Source organism: Myripristis murdjan, chromosome 5, assembly GCF_902150065.1.
Source record: "Myripristis murdjan chromosome 5, fMyrMur1.1, whole genome shotgun sequence".
Classification (NCBI taxonomy): domain Eukaryota; kingdom Metazoa; phylum Chordata; class Actinopteri; order Holocentriformes; family Holocentridae; genus Myripristis; species Myripristis murdjan.
The window spans coordinates 31,614,540-31,632,497 of record NC_043984.1 but is presented as its reverse complement, the minus strand read 5'-3'; the positions used below and the strand labels follow the sequence as shown (position 1 = coordinate 31,632,497).

The window sequence follows — 17,958 nt, the reverse complement described above, 5'->3', positions numbered from 1 at the left end:
GTGTAGCTTTTTATTTGTTCAACTTTGAAACTAAAGAGAACAAAAAAGATGTTGTCCGATAGTGTTTTTGAATCAGTAAAACCCACTAGGTTATGTTGCCGGATAAAAAAAAAATAATAAAAATTGTCAATTTTCTGAAAGATATTTTGTTCTCAAGTCTCCCTTAAAGTAAGATCTCAATCTCAGTAACACTACCTGATTGCAGTAAGGAGAAATGGGTAAAAAAAAAAAAAAACAAACAAACAAACTGTGTGCACACTACCTGCTAATGGCCATGGCGATGATGACCGGCTCCCAGCCTGAGTAAAGGACCTCCCTGGTCGATGGGATCTTCCTTGCTATCAGCACCCATAGGGGGCACATGGCCACAAACACTGCACACACCAGCGGGTTGGCGTAGTTGTTGTACTCTGCAGACAAACAAAAGACTGGGGTTACACATGTTCACTGAAATCCCCTTAAATGTGGTCTGCTGTTGGTGTGTGTTTTCTTTTCTTTTTTGAATCTTTTTTTGAGGATTTTTTTTTTTTTTAAGGAATGTGTAATGATGATGAACACAGGTGATTTTTTCATGGCTTAATAAATGACTAGAGGGTGATTTTAATCTGAATTATATTAAATGGAATGGATGAATCAAATCAAATCAAATTAAACTGAATCAAATCAAACTGAACTGAACTGAATTAAGCTGAACTGAACCGAGTTGACCTTCCCTGACCTGATCTGGACATGGCCAGACTGTTCTGTACTGTAATTACATGTTATCCTCTGGTTGGGTCTCTCTAGGAGGCAGTGTTACTGCTGAACAGGACAGCAGGCTATATTTACCACAAACATTATATTTAAGTAAACAGCCCACACACACAAGACACAGACATCAACTGTATCTGTGTGTCAGCCAGAGTGACCCAAATCAACACATACAGTATCATCTTAACAGACAGATTGAGTAAGACTCTTGCTGTAGCAGAGGAGCTGAGAAATTATGGGATTACTCCTGGCCACGGACAGAATGGCTTCACTGCCTCTGTCTGTGTCAGTGTGCGACTGTTTGTCCATCTGTCTGTCTGTGGTGTGGAAACTATGGCACTGTGGAGAGCTCAGTAAAGCTGGGTGTGGTGAAGACACTATCACTGAGCTAACAATAGAGCAAATAGCTGTGGGGTTTCTCACCCTAACACGCAGTGAGGTTAGGTGTGGGCGGCTTTCATCAAAAAGCTGCCCTTTTTTTTCCCTCACACACGCCCCACGCCCCGGCCAGAAACCGGTCATGGGGCCAGAGTGTTTCTTAACGGATTTGACATATTTCTGCAAAACAGCCTCAGTTACACTGCAAAAAAAAAAGTGCTTCCTTCTTTTTTAGGTAACATCTTTCTTACAGAAGCCAAACACTGACATCAAAACTACACAAACATCAAAGAAGGCTTTGGAGTTGCATCGCAAAACTGGCACTCTAACCGAGAGAAGCACTGGCACGGACATTAAACGCAGGCAGCTACATCTGAGAGGATGGTGTATGAAAGTTAAGAAATTAGTTGAGTTAAGAAACTCAATGTTGAATGAGAACTTAAGTTTTTGTATTTCTTGAAATGAGATGATATTTTCACCCTGCATTTCATTGTCCTCTACATAATTCCAATCCATGCTCTGCTTAGTAAAAAAAAAAAAAAAAAAAAATCACTTAAAATACACAGACAGTTGGAGCTGAAGCAGAAATGAACATGACAAAGCAAACATGTTTCCTGTGTCAACAACATTTTTTTTTTTTAACTCATGCACCCATTTCAAATGGTGTGTGCAGTTTCATAATTTGTAACAAAAAAAAAAAAAAAAAAAAAAAAGGCAGAATTACTATTGCAACATTTCTACCTCTAAGAAATTAGTGTTTTCTGGGTTAACATTCATTGTGGGTCTTTGTTTGCTGCATTTTACATTTGGACTGCTTGGAAAATACATAGTAAAAAGACTAAGAGGGATATTAGATTTTTATTATTATAATTATTAAGGATTAGCATGGCTGTGTCAACTATTTTGAGAGCACTTTTAGGATGAAACACACATTAAATTAGTTGAGAAAAACAGCAGCATTTGGTACTGTGACCTCATTGAATATCACACATCAGACACTTCTCTATCTATCTATATGCACGACATATACACACATGAACTAGGCAGTATATTTTGTTTATGTATATAATATGATATGCATATCTCACCTAGTTCCTTGTACAGTCCTGTTGAGATGCCTGCCAGCAGAGACAGGGTGATCAGGTCTCCCAGGCTGGCGGCGATGGGAGTGGCCACGTTATCGGGGTTGATGCCCACCTTCCTGGACGCCACGATGACCCCGATCATGATGAGCCCTGACAAGATGAAAGGTGAGGTTTCACATCAAGCAAACACATCAAACACATAACGCTTTGCAGATATGAGACACCTGAAGGCACTTCCTGCACTCCACATTTGCATTTCAGCCGCTTGCAAACATCTGCGGTATTTTTTGACCTGCTAACTTGAAACCTGTGTAAGTCCGTCTGGAGCAAAATGACTATAAATGTTGTGTCTGCGGGTCCAAGAGGATGATTTTTAGGTGAAAGTTTAAAGTTGCCCCAGGTAATGTAACATAATAGATAATTTACTTATTATAACAGATCCTTCACTTATTTTACTTTCAGGTCACTGGTAAAAGGAACTTAGTTACATAAGCTGTGTGTGTTATATATACATGTGGTGAATGGAGCCTAGTTTAACCTAGATGGAGGGGGCTAAATTTAAACTGTACCTAGCAGCAGAGAGGCTATGAAGGCAGTGGCCACACTGGAGGCACACAGCAGCACAGCATGGCCCAGCCTGAAGTGGCCCTCGGGGATCCAGCCGAAGATCACAGCAGCGATGGAGGCCAGGAAGCCCACCACTGTGGCCTGGACCTGGTCACACACACACACACACACACACACACACACAACCACACAAACATTCGATACACAAATTATATTCCATCAAATGAGGAACTTAGTCTTGTTTTTTTTTTTTGTATTGTCATTATATTCACCGCTTAAAATGCACACTATAAATTTGCTTTTGTGTCAACGATTTCATGCTCACCCACATTTAATCTTATTTTTATGGCATTTTTTAAACTCTTAACTTTCTTTTCAGTTCATGTATTGACGCATTTCAGATTATTTCAACCGGCTTTTGTCACGATCCCAGTCTGGTGTAGTGTTTCGCCGCCACCCAGCCTTTTCTTAATCTGTGTGGCGATGGTGTGTGTCCTCATGTCATCGCTACCCGTCTTCTTAAACCCTGCGCCAGCCACCACTCCCTGCCGGATCACTGTGCTGTTTGCTCTGCCACGAAGCCTTCAGCCACGCCAGCCACCTTCCTCACATTCCCGGTGTGTTTACCGTGTTAATAAACCTCACCTGCCTCTTGTGGCACCTCAGCCACGTGACAGCTGTCTCCCCTTTTTGCGTCTACTATCATTTAAGAATAGATTAACCTATGCAGTCGTCAGGCACACTCTGGAAGAGTTCACATAACCTTTAAATATCACAAGTCATATACATTACATCTATATATCTAATCCATTTAAAATATCTACTATGTGGGTGTCCGATAATACCATAAGACCTATAAACCACCATTAGAGCCACTATAAAGTGGCTCTAATGGTGGATTTCACTTATTTTCCAGAGGTATTGATTGATAAATGTCATACAGAACAGGTTTCCAGAGTGTCACATTTTTCACAGTGGTTATCAAATTATCTAAAAGCTTGCAGTCGGCTCCAGGCAGGAGGACGTGGAGCCTCGCAGTATGACCCAGACACGCTGAACCCATATGGCAGGCCGTGTCAGCGCTCAGCACCCCTGTTCAAATGGCAGACGCCCAGTATGTAGGGTGTGCAGCGTTCAACTGGGCCAAATGAGGCGTTTGTTGACAAGGTAGGACGCATCCATTTTGGGAAAAGGAATCGCTACCCCGAGTTTACTATGTTCAAAAGAGAGGATAAAAATAGAGGATCCAGTCTCCATAAAAGCAGCTGTCACACTTACACAGTGTGCATGTTTTGTATGCATTTTGTTTGAATTATTCTATGCGGTTGTCGTTTTGCATTCTTATTTCGAGTTTAACTTCAGGTTTAAGTTTATTTAAAGTCCCAAATCACCAGTCTCAAGGGGTTATTTCTTTCTTATTGTTCAGTATTTATTAAGCAATATTTTATATTTTTAATTATTTTGTAAAGCGCTGTTTTGAAAATTGCTCTACAAATAAAGATTACTATACAATTTCATATTTATTATCATTTCTACTATTAGAATTAGTCTTAGCAATAGCTGTAGTGTTAAATTAGAATTTCTGGTAATTTAATTATGATGATCATCTATTTATCATCTATTTATCATCTGGGTGCTATTTATTTATCATCTGTTTATACTGTGAATTTGCACATTGCCCTCATCTATGCACATTGTATACATCGATGCACACTGGTTTTATTGGTTTTTTTGCACATTGTTTTTTTGCACATTGTTTTTTTGCACATTGGGTACTTAGATCTTCAGATCTCGAGGGTCATCTTTTATTCTTTATTTTTGATTTACTTATTCTTTATTTTTGATTTACTTAATCTTGTACTCTGTGGATACTGCTGAAAACTGTGAATTTCCTTCGGGATGAATAAAGTATCTATCTATCTATCTATCTATCTATCTATCTATCTAATTTAATTCTATTTTATTCCAACTAAGGGCTTCAAATAGTTATACTACGACTCAAGTAACACTAACTAGTATAAAAAAATAAGTATCAAAAGTGCAAAAACTGTGCTCTATTTGTTTTAATTGATCTACTTTATCTTTTTGGAATTTCATGTGATTTGATCTGTTTTTACGATAAAGTGTGCCAAGAAAAGCACTATACCAATAAAATGTATTATTATCATCATTATTATTGTTATTTTTAAATCTTGCGCTGTCACTCATAGCAGGTGTGTGTGTGTGTGTGTGTGTGTGTATGTGTGTGTGTGTGCTGATGGGACACTGGTGTTCAGGTGTTTCGTGTACCTGGATGAGGGCCAGGTTCCCCATGATCATCTTCCACATGTCCTTGGCTGTGTCCATCTGACCAATATTGGCCTGCAGGAGAGAGCACAACACACATTGTTAGGCCAGTAAAGCTCCACACATTATCATCTGGGTGTGAGTGTGTGAGTGTGTGTGCGCGCATGTGTGTGAGCATCTGTGCATGCTGTTGCCTGTTCATCCCATCAGAACAAAAGGCTGTCAGTTCTGCAGACAAAGACACTCTGATCTCTGATCCCCAACCCTGCGGCCGACTCCATTTATCTCATCTCTCTCTCTTTCACACACACACACACCCACACACACACACACTCATGGTCTCAAGCGTCAAGTGGCTGCGGCTACAGTGGGCCACTGTGTGTGCGGGGCTATGATCCTGGTGCTCATCCACAGTGAGAGGACACAAACAGAGGATCTCCTCTTCCTTCCTGTCCTCGCAGCTCTATAGGCTGCAGGAGACCCGAGGAACATCTGGACACACAAAACAACACACATGCAAGTCTCTGCGTGAAAACGCTTCATTTTCACGTCAGGCACCAGTTACCACCTGGCTTTAACTGATCAGTGTCGGCTGACCTAAATGAGGTGGACGTGGAGTCTGTGGAAAAAGACTAAGTTCAATGTAAAAAATCAAAATCTTCCAGAATGTTGGCTGCAGGTTTTAATTCCCGGTTTGAACACTGAAGTCCATAACCTGCAAAATACAGCCTGCTTCTTAAAAAAAGGATTATAATGCATTATTACTGATGCTTGTATAGGCCTCTATAGGAACTTAATATTGATGTCCAAGTATCAATTATAATCTAACATCTAACATTGCATGAATTCCACAGAATTGACAATTTGAATCATATTTTTTTTTTTTTTTTTTTTTGAGAACAAACTGGGATTGTGACATAATTTGTGCAGGAACTAGAAATACCACATTCGTGTCAAACAGCGCAATTCAGTTTATCTTGGCCGGAACAGGATTTCCTTAATAGAATAAAGGTAAAATAATAATACAGTACTAGATTTCTATGCACTGATAAATGCTCCAAAAGTTGGATGTTGTAAGCTCATTTTGGAATTACAACATGCCTTCAAAATCTAATACCAAGAAAGAGAGAGACAGTTTCTGGTTTTCAGTTCCTGCTGTGGGTAGTAATGGTAATGTTTTGTGTTCTCTCTCTCTCTCACTCTCTCCCTCTTTATCTCTCTCTCACTATGTGTGTGTGTGTGTGTGTGTGTGTGTGTGTGTGTGACTGTGACTTCCGTCGAACGTCTTCCTAGTCAGCTTGCAACTCAAAACACAGACAACATCTGCTGTTCCTGGCAGTGGCACTTGAGAAACCCGCAAGCCTGACTGATGTAGAAAGTGTGTGTGCATGTGTGAGAAAAGTGTTTCAGCGTACGTCACGGTTTCTTGTATTTCTGACATCAGCAAAGCGTCACGGTGGAAAAAAGCAGCTCCTCGCCCACCGGGGCCATGTAAGCAAGCGCACGAGGCCGCATCACAACAGTCATGTTGCAGATCAGCGAGGGGCAGACTGCCACAAACGGTGATAAGAGGGTTTAGGGTGGACAGATAAGAGGAGAAGCTCAAACATCTGGGAGGGCTTCTCACACACACACACACACACACACACACACACACATACACACACACACACACATAGCACACTCCCTAGGAGATGAATATCATTGCTGATGGATGAAAAACCTTGTACACTGCAAAAATATCCACGTTGGCAAGCTGTTTCATATTCAGGCCTCATATTCAGTGTTAAAATCATGTTTTTCTTATAACAATTTCTGAAATTGACCAGTGGGATGAGATAATCCCACTTGCTTCCAATGCTAATTAACTTGTTTCCAGCATTTTTTGCACTAGATCATGGTCTCGATCTGGTGATCTAGTGTGCTGATCTGCCTTATTCTGCCTCGTTTCAACATATAAAAATCCCTGAAACAAGTGAAATTGCACTGGAAACAAGTGGGATTATCTCATCCCAGTGGCAGTTTATTTTTATTTATTTTTTTTTACCTTGTTTGAAGAAAAACAAGATTTTAAGGCTGAATATATGACTGAATCACTTATTTAAAAGGGGGATATTTTTAGCAGTGCATATCCAAAATGTCAGGAAAAGCAGCCTTGTTTTTAGCTTAATGGCGGTGCATTTATGACATTATCCAGCGGCGTTCTGAAAGGATTTCATAAGCCCAAGATGTCAGGGAATTTTCCCAACCCATAGAGGACCGTGTAATCCTTTAATTGAGGCTAAAAACCTGAAAATCACCAAAAATTGAAGCTGCAAGATTTTCACACGAAAGCAGCGCCATGCAAAGCGGCGCGCTGCACAGATGACGCTTGAAAGATGATCGACTGCTGTTACGTGATGATGTGTGATTATGGTTTAAAGACTCAAATTTGGACGTGTGCGTGGGTGGCTGGATTAGTACCGTCTGGCACATCAGAGAGAGATGAATGTTATGAAAGTGTCATGAATCATGGATGATATAAGATGCTGGCTACATGACAGCCCGAGAAACCTTGAGTGTGTAAACTTTGGTTCATGTTTCTGTTGAAAACACAAACAGAAACTGATTTTGAGTACATTTTTGAGTTGTTTTTTTTTTTTTTTTTTGACTTTCCACTTTCACCACACTACATTTCAGAGGGAAATCTTTACTTTGCAGAATAAACTTGACATGCCAAATGTCAAACGTGACGCACTGTTACGGTTTAAACTAGACAAAATGATATGGAAGTTAAAACTAAACATTAAAGTACTTAATTCATAAATAATTCAACACTTTGAAAGGAATTGCTCTTCACAATGACTACATTCACTTTTCATACTTCACATTTGATTGCCAATATGTCTATACTTTCAGTTGAGTAACATTTTGAGTGCAGAACTTTTACTTTTACTGGAGTATTTTTCCATAATGACATTGCAACGTTTACATAAGCAAAGGATTTGAGGATTTTTTGCACTGCTGGTTGATTAATAGTGGACTTTCTCTTCATCTTGTTAACTACAAAGTAAATCTGTTTTATTTATTTATTTTTTTTTGACTAAATTTGAACCTGAACATAAATTAGTTGAGTGTGTGTTGAGACTCTTCACATGCAGTGAGCATAAAGCAGGCTTGGGCACAAACTGTTAATCTGTGATTATAGTGCATTTCACGCAATGTGGATTGCGTTGCATAGGTGCTGCCAAGTTTGAGTAATATATCTAAATATATACACTCAATTAGGATCAACGGCACACAGGGAATTTGAAACAACCATTTTTTAAGTGAGATAAAAGTGAAAAAAGAGGAAAAACTAGCATTTAATACTCAAAGACAAAGAGGTCAACCAGACTCAAAAAAAAAGGAAAAAAGAAAAAAAAAAAAAAAAAACGAGCGACAGAGTGAAGTCATGTGAAGTGAAAACTCCCATAGCCAGCCGCTGCCGGGGGATTATATTATTTTTTCTCAGTAATAAGCGCATTAGGAAACTTACAGTGGTCCTAATCTGCACATAATTAGTGGCGGCATGGAAAGAAACGTGGTGCAGTGGGGCCAGCCAAGAGAGGGGAACAGAGCCACCAGACTCTGGCCTACTTGGTGATGGTGGATGTGAGAATCCCTTCATACTAATCTGAAAAACATGCATGCTGACAGATGATTTTGGGACCACGGCGAAAAAAACACCCATTCTGGGGGTGCTCCGGAGGCACGGCATGTACCACATACTGCTGAGGCGAGTTCTGTCCCGGGCCCTTTGCTGCGTGTCATCCCCCCTCTCTGCCATGCCTGTCCTGTCTCCCTCCACTGCACCTGCCTAATAAACCAGAGCCATTCATTTTGAACAAATCAATTAGTCTGGTATTAAAACCACATTTTCCTTGACATCATCAGCGACCCCCATCTTAAAAAAAAGAAAAAAAAAAGATGTTTTTGGTCACTCGTTCCCAATGAAACAAGAGTTTCCATGGAAAATCAAGACTTAGTGTTATTGATTCCAGTGGACTGATCTGTCATTTTCTGCCTCATATTCACACTTACTGGGCATGGCACTGTGCCACATCTTAGCTTAAGTTAATCAAAGCTTGCTTTTAAAGATTTAATGATTATAATTGAGTGCAGACATCAGGCAGAACTTGCCTACTTGCCAGGACGAGTAAAAGAGAAAAATTACATCCAGGGAGAAATAATGCTCCCACTAAGTTGCGTGTTGATCTGCTCAAGGTTAATGTCTTTAATTTATCACATTCACCAAATGATCCATGTTCCACTTCCTCTCTTGTAATTTAGTTGACATAAGCAACTTTAGTTGATATAAGGAGACATTTTGGTGGTAAAGCATATCTGACGTCAGGACCTGGGTTTGCTCAGCTGACTCCACTGATGACAGTGACACTTGTTCCCATATTCTCACAGACAAGTGCACTAGAAAAAGAGTATTTTAAGGGAGTAAATGACTTGTTAAGACATATTAAAACCTGAACCCCGGCTCTCCATGCTGGGTGGGCCGCTGCTTGCGATGCTAATCAGCTTCGTCACTTGTTTCCCACAAGGCAATGGAAAGAATGTGAGGATTGGTGCGCTTAAGAGCAATACTGGTCTAATTCTCTTCTAATACATAACTGTAGGGTGAGCCACTGTGGCAGCCTGTCCTGCTGGATAGCAATGCTGCCGGGTCAATGACCTCTGGGTCTATACAATGGACAATGGTACTGTTAGCAGTTAGCTCGCGGTGAAGTGTTAGCAAAGAGCTCAGCGGAGATAGAAAATCAAAGGCCGAGGACTTAAAGATCAAGATAATAAACAACCTATTCCTGCCGATGGAAACAGTCGTGTGACGATCTAAATAGGAATGTCAATTAACTGTCAGCTATTTGGACAACTTGTAATTTTGTGAAAGGAGCACGGCGTCTTAAGGTGCACACACAAAAAAGGTGCACAACAAGTGGGTGAAATAAATGTGGGTCGAGGTGCCATTGTCAGTCTGGTGGATGGGTAAAAACCTCAAACTCAATTCCCAACTCGTGTTGGCCTAAATAGTTTTTTTTTTTTTTTTTTTTTTTTTTTTGTGGTTTTTGTGGTGAGTTAAATTTGAATTTAAAGTGTTTTTATTTAACGATGACCAAACACTGCCAAAACATTAATTAACTTGTTTTGCCTCACAAATTTGCCTCACATAACTAACCTTAACCTTAATCATTACCGAAGTCGCTTTCAAACTAAAACTAAGTTACTTTAAGGCTAAAATTAACTGCTAGCTAATCTTTGCACATGACACATAAGAGAAAGTGGCGTGTCCTCTTGCAACATAATCCAGTTTGCGCTGGAGGATTGTAACATTCACTTCATTCACATGCACAGCAGGTAATGTGTGCATCACAGGTTGTGCTCATTTCGTAACATTTGACTGCTGGCCAGCAGGATAGCTGAGCAAAGAGCACAGAAACAAAACAAAACAAGAACTTTCATGTATTTTCACACGGACACATATCAGACACATGCAGGAGACACGTGCGAATTTAAAAACTACATCAGACGTGTATGGATCTTAAAAGTCCATCAGAAGTGCAGGCCTGCAGTTTTACCCTGTTTGGCACAATCCCATATGACAAGGTACTCAAAGAGAGAAAACATTGGAATGAAAGTGAGATATTCTCATTAACTCCCGGCCAAAAAGTAGCAATCTAATCTACCGAACAGGATTTTGCTTTGCCTCTGCCTTCTGAATAAACACTGGAGTCAGGTGCAACAATGCCAAGGCCTTTGGTTTGGCTTTTTGGCCAAACGAGCAAAGCAAACAGCAATCTGCCGCTCTGTCACGCAGCCAAGCTGATGTAGGAGGCAGCCAAGACAGAAAATCTATAGCAGACTGATGACTGGAACTTTCCACCAATTTTACCTTTACCTCAAAATATACAGAGGGGTGTATTTCAAAATATTTAAAAAAATGCACTATACATGTAGTAATATATTCTGCACAGAAGAAATATACATTTTTTTATATGCATTGTTGTCAAATTTACAAGTGCACACAAAATATACATTTGATTATTCAAAATATGATTTAGATGAGTATCCAGAATTTCCAGAATTTCCCTGAATTTCCAGAATTTCCCTGGTTGGGATCAATAAAGTATATCTATCTATCTATCTATTTATATATGCAAATACATTTTTCTTATATTTCAAAGCATACGTTAATGTGTGAAAAGTCTTTCCGCAAGAGTTGAACAAAATATGCTTGGTTGATGTTGCCAAGTGTTATGTCAGAGAGATAACAGAAATAATAAATTAAGAAAAAAAAAAAAAAACTAAAACAATTTGAGTCACCCATTGTTTCACTGAGGCTAGAGGAGATGATATGAAATCAGTTTTTGGGGAATGAACAGGAGAAAAAAACGACGTGTGTGGTGACCAGGTGACGCAGGCCGGGCAGGGTCATTAAGGATGTTATAACCCAGAGAGGAGAGAAGGAATGCTGCTATCAGTGCCTCCAAAACACAGGTCATGTTTGGCAATGCGACCTCTGACCCCGGAAACAACCGGTCACCTTGGTCAATCAGTTTCAGGGCTGCCAGGAAACTAGACTGAATAGATTGGGCAACTTTTGAGGGGGAAACACTTGACAGAAACCCGAGGCAAAACCCGAGACTTAAAATCAGCCTAAGTAGGATGATGAAACAGATTAGAATAGAGAAAACAGCATTTAATATATGCAAAAATGGAAACATCTCAACAAGTCATCTGAGTATTAAATTTATGCTAGTGGGGTGAGATAATCCCACTTGTTCCCAGTGCAGTATATCCTAGAATATCTTTAAACAAGCCGGAATAAGGGAAATCATTACCCGAGTAACAAGAAAATGACTCAAAATGGCTAATTTAATTTGTTCAGAGAAATCAAACACAATTTCATTGTTCAGCGCTTGATAAAAGGATTTTTATGACTGAATTTTTTTAGTTTTTTAGATAGTTAATAGTTATATTGTCTTTTGTTTCGGTCAGAGGACTTAGCACAGATAATTAGTATTTATAGACAGGACTGCTAGAATAGAATAGAATAGAATAGAATAGAATAGAATAGGGCAGAATGCAACTGAACAGAACCACATCCCGTACCTGTGTGAATTTATTGGTTCACAGTGATGAAATGTAGCCAGTATAATAATAAGGCCACTTTCACATACACACATACACACACACACACATACACATTTAGAAACACAAAGTCACGAGTGTGTGTCTTACCGCTGTGGAGAGTCTGGAGGCTAGTGTCATCTCCAGGTTGCCTTTGAGCCCGAGGAGAGCTGGAACCAGGATGAAAACCTCTGTCACCTCCGTGAACACCGTCCAGTGCTGCAACACCCAGCAGACACACAACATCACGTTAACGAACACGCCGCCACACACACACACATCAGATTCACGCTGTCCCCTCCTCAGATGTGTATTATCACAGCTGGGGAGCGGGGCGTCTCTCTGGGTCTCGCTGACCTTGTTCTCTGTCCATGGCTTATCGATTTGGTGTTGAAACCAGACCTGTTTGATGGGCCAGATTCTCTGTCTCTACAGACCTTTCATATATAATAACGGCTCTCCTTCAGCAGGGACAAGGTCACCGGGACTTCATGCCGCAATGATTTATCATCCCCCTCCGATCCCTGCCCCTCTCCTGGCCTCCCCATTCTTCTGTTCTTCCCTTTAATTCCCCTCCACTGCCTTCACCTACTTTTATTGTTCCATCTACTGCAGCTTTAAACAACAGCTATCTTGTACCTTGTATGCATAATGAGTCCATTAATTAAGCTAATTAATGCGGTAATTAACAGATGTTTCTATGTCAACATCTTATTTTCACAAAACCACATGGGTGGTATTAATTTGCAACTTACAGCATTATGCAGTTAGAGTAATTTCTAGAAACTCCGTTTTTTTTTTCTTCTCACTAATATGAAGGTGCTCCAAAATCTACTGATGGAATGATGGAAAACTGTGGTGTAAGTATGTATTGTTCCTGAGTTATGGTATTCATAAGGATGTGGCTACACATAGAAACACAGAGATATGTTTTTGGAGTGCAACAGGGATATTTAATTTGATATCAACCTATTTCTCTGGCATTTTCTTTTCTAAAATTATTCATTCATTCATTTTTCTGGGGTGGACTTTGATTTGTTATGACTACCTTGTGAAATACATGATGGACTGAGAGTTCACATAAGAAATGTAGAGATGGTTGTGTTTATGTATAATGGGGTGGCTCTACTTTACATTATTCATTCTATTGGATAGTATAAGACAGTATAGTATTGGTATGGTAGAATGAGGGGCTTTTGAATATCAAAAGCTGATGAGGTTGGCTTCATTGGTGTAGAGTTCTTTGTTTTTATGCATGCTGAAACACCTGCACCTAAAAATCATTTTTAAGACCCGATGAGAGGGCTGTCCTCCTTGAATTATGAAGTTTTGTTAGGATTTGGTTACCAAACAGTAATGTCCTACACCATGAACCATGGTAGCAGCACAGAAAAAAAACAAGTCATAAATTAAAGGTACTGTATGTCAAACTGTACATTACTGTTCGGCATGCCAACGATCTGCCTCAAAATGCTTCAGCGTGAGTGCAATTGCCGTGCCCATTCTGCCCAGCCTTGACGTCAGCATTAAAAAAAAAATTTGCTGTGCCAATTATCTCCAGAGCCAGTGATGTAGTAAGAAACGGAGTCAGCCAGGATTTAGCTGGGCCAGCTAAATCTGAAGGACAATTTGGGCTGGTAGTGGGGCATAAGAGTCACTCGAGATATATGTAATAAATCTAAATCATATAAAGCACGTGCGAGAGGATGTGTGCATGCGCTCACATACACATCCGGATCCAAGTAAATTGCCCCTAATGAAATTTGCAGTTGGTGATTGTGTTATTAGGTATGACCTCAATAACCTTCCTCCCTGGCTGTCATCCAGTCCTTGAGAGGCAGCTTTCCTGTGAGTCTCCGAGTCCCTGGGCTTGTCACTGTAGTGAAGTGCCTCTCTCTGCTGCGTCTCCATTAGAGCCCGTGCAGCAGAAGCAGTTTTGTGGTCTAGCGTGGCCAAAAACAGAGCTATGGCTGAGGCTGAGGCAGAGGCTGTGGCTCGGGCCATCGATCTATATCCAGTAAAAGTGCTTATCTTTGGAGCCTGTCCCACAGGCCCCTAGCACTTACAGTCCAGTCCGCCCAGAACTAAATCAATACTCATCGAGGCTGACACAGAAAAGAAAAGAGGAGAGGTTGTGGGTGAGGAAAAGAGAAGAGAAGAGAAGAGAAGAGAAGAGAAAAATAGACTTGGGAGAAAACAGCAGAGAGGAGAGGAGGAAAACAGAGAAGGAAAAATAGACAAGAGGGGGGTAGAAGAGAGGAAAGAGCAGGAGAAGAAGAAAACAGAGGTGAGGAGGAAAACAGAGCAGAGGAGAAAAAAAACAGAGGTGAGGATGGGAGTGGAGAGGAGAGGAGGAAAATAAAGGAAAGAGAATCGGGAACAGGATGTGAGAACAGAGGAGAGTGAAGTGCAGTGTTCCTCCAAGCAGAGAAGAGCGCACATTTATTGAAAACTTGTCTGCAGGCACTTCTCAAACTAACTATCTCTCATTTCTGCTTAACCCTGTCGCTCCAGATGTACAGGAATGATAAGAGGTGTCACCCACAGTGCAGTATCTATTCAATCAGTAGGTGTGGCACCAAGAACCCAGCATGGGTAAAACTACTGCTGTCTAGCCCCTTCTTGTCAGCGGGCCAAGCCGAGCTCCTTTCAAACGAGCAGCGCCTCGGCTTGGCTCGCTGCCCCCCTGCCAGCCCAGCAGCCCTTGTGAGCACCTCTGTGAGCGCTGCGAGCCCCGAAAGCACTCCTCTCTGCTTTCACAGCCGCATGTTTTCATGCTTTCCCTCTCTGTACTTCTGTCCCGCTCCCCTATCTCCCTCCTCTCCTCCCCTGCGGTGATATATGTTGTTGTCTCCATGGAACATTGGCCCCTAGCCAAACAAGCGCTCCCTCCCCTCTATCTCCCTCTCCTCCCCATCGCTGCCTCCTTGGTTCTGGGAACTCCACTGGACAGTCCCAGTATCTCGGCCTACAGGCCTGTAGGCTCTCTGGTATGTGATCCCTGGAAGGCTCAGGTTGCCCAGTTGAGTAACATGCACCCGTTTATTTGAGAGCACTGTACTTGCTGTATATGGACAGCAGGCAGGAGGCCGAGCGCAATGGCATTCAGCAACGGCATTCAGCCATGCAACGCTTGCAATGCCTGCAACATCACAGCAGTGACATAACAGAAGTCCGTTTGGTGTTTGTGGGGTTGCACCAGAATGCTCGACATGAAGTCTGACTGACAACTGACATCTATAGGACTCCAGGTCCCCTGGCATACTGGGACCAGAGGACTGTGTATGGTGGTTCGGTGCTGAACTGTGAACTATATGACTGGTGGGAGTGCAAACATGTAGCCTGGGACCTTCCATAGGATTCCTGAGGATCCTGGACATAGTGAAAGATTAGCCAGAGCTTAGAGACACACAAAAGCAGGCTAACCCACTAATCCTTTCAAACCCAATCACTCAGACACTAACCAGGTAGTTGTCTCGGCTATTGTCAGGTGTTAATAGCCAAGTGCTGATACGACGTTAATGATTGGCCGTGATGCAACTTTGCCGTCTGACAGAAATGGCTGTGCGATATGAATAGAGGTCCTGAAATAAATGAGCACTTCAGGACCACAGTGTGCCAGAAAGGGAGCATCATTACATCTAAAACAAATGATCCTCTTTCAGCCATGGGTGCAATAAGGAAGAACTGTTGAGGCTGAGAACGGAAGCAGTAGGAGGCCGTGAATGCAATGAGTTTAAAAAGCACCCAGTGAAATGGTTCCTGGTTCGGGCTCTGTGATCGCGCTATTCCCTCTTTTGGTGGCATTAACGGGCAGGAGACAGTTTTCTCCCTCCTCCATTGCAGGGCTCTGGAATTGAAAGTCAGTTACTAGATGATGAGTCAGTGCGAGTGAATGAGCCCACGCTTTGGTTTTTACGGTAGTTACAATGAAATCCAGGCAACCGGATGTGGCTGGACCGAAGTGGTGTCTAGTGGGCAGAGAGGGCTAAGCTGGTGTCAGAACTTTGTGTCAGTTGTGTTTTCCTGTTTACTCGTGCTTGTATTTTTAGACTGTTTGTTTTTGAGGCTGAAGCCTTGTCCCACATCTTTGCGTTATTTTGGTGTTGGGGATGTCTACTGACACCACAGTGTGGGACAGACGACTAGACTCTGAGGCAGACACATGGTAAGAACGAGGCAGGTTTTCTTGCATTCCTTCAGTCTGACTGCGTAGAGGGGACATGAACACGTCTGATAAAATCTGAAACGGCTCCTTGTGACTGATAGTCATGCAAAAGTCACGTTTAGCCTCTGACACTGGCGTTCAAAAGAAAAAGAATACTCGGTGACGTTGATAAACTACGCATAACCTTTGCCTTGGCTGAGTGGTCACCCTGCGAATCCTAAGCTTCTGGCTCGTTGGCAAGAGATTGACAGTTTCAGGCCATTCTGCTGCCAGGTCACTTAGCTGAACTATGCAGATCTTTCACTCCTCCATACCAGCCTGGACTGTCCGCTCTTGGACAGTCATGGGAATGAGGCCAGAAGCACTGTGAGTGTGCATGTGTGTGTGTGTGTGTGTCCCTGTGCAGTAGAGAGGCAAAGTAACCAAAGTTAAAGAGGTCACATTTCAAAAAAACCTTATGGAGAACGGTGCAGAGAGCCAAGTCATGCACCAATCCAATCCGCAACTTCTAAAACCAGGCCAGCCAGACACATTAACTACAGGCTCAGGCACTTTACAGTTTTCAACTGTTCTGGCTTACTTTTAACAGAGGAACTGGTGCACTCTAACCAAACCAGAGAGACATCAAGACAGAGAGACAGAGATAGAGAGAGAGAAAGAGGGAGAGAGAGAGTCAGACAATTACCTTCCTGCAAGGACAGGGGAGGATTAGCTGAGTTAGCGTTTCACGGTGTCAGGGAAGAGGAATTAGACAGAGAGGGAACCTGCTAGACGCTCAGCCAAACTTGCTAGAACGCTTCACTTCACTGCAGCCTCAGATCACATCTCCCTGCCATCCTTTCTTCCTGTAGGGCTATCTTCCGAAAGGTTTGTGTTCACATTTGCCACAATCTTTGGCTAAAGATTGGGCACGTCTGAACACAGGGGAATGATACAGCCTTTCTTCCTTTCTGTCTCCTCTTTCTCTGACTCACCTCTGATGGAATGGTGCGCCCAGTGTTTTGGAAAATGGAGAAACCACAGCAGCATGGTGCCTAACTTGAGGCACTGCAAAAACTTTTGACCTCAAACCTCTGCATTCCTGGTTCGGTGAGAACACCTAACCACACAGTAAAAGAGGCTTTGACACCATATAGCATTGTTTTTTTTTTTTGCCCCATGTATTTGCAGGATGGTACTGTCACTACCATTCTGCGTGCTCAATTAACAGAAAGTACACTTTCCCTCCATTCTCCTGCCCCCTCTTGCCCATTCTAAGTCCCTGGGGTCCACCATGCTGGCAACAATGTGGGTAATGTGTGCCAGGCCTTGTCTCCTGGCAGCCAGACACCTCGAGCTTTATCTGCACCAGAATCTGACCTTAAAGAAATATATGACCTGTCAGCTTGGGCTTGACTTTGGCCTGCATTTCCACACTGACACCACTGCATTGCATATACATATAAGGCAGGTAAATGAAGATATATAAGGCACACAGTAAAATACACACACGCACACACACACACACCAGATACACTCACATAAAGACAGACAGCAGCTACAGCAAGTCAACAGGAAAGGAAGAAG

General features: G+C 41.9%; 1 protein-coding gene across 1 annotated transcript in view; it reads right to left on the bottom strand.

Annotated features, from left to right (window-relative positions):
• Window positions 1-17,958, bottom strand: part of slc41a1 (solute carrier family 41 member 1) — a 30,389-nt gene that overhangs the window by 7,454 nt on the left and 4,977 nt on the right. Inside the window, exons 3-7 of the mRNA XM_030051168.1 lie at window positions 12,336-12,443; window positions 5,070-5,141; window positions 2,783-2,927; window positions 2,217-2,363; window positions 263-410 (exon numbers count right to left, since the gene is read on the bottom strand). Coding sequence (XP_029907028.1) covers window positions 263-410; window positions 2,217-2,363; window positions 2,783-2,927; window positions 5,070-5,141; window positions 12,336-12,443 — 620 coding nt within the window. The remainder of the gene's footprint in view (window positions 1-262; window positions 411-2,216; window positions 2,364-2,782; window positions 2,928-5,069; window positions 5,142-12,335; window positions 12,444-17,958) is intronic.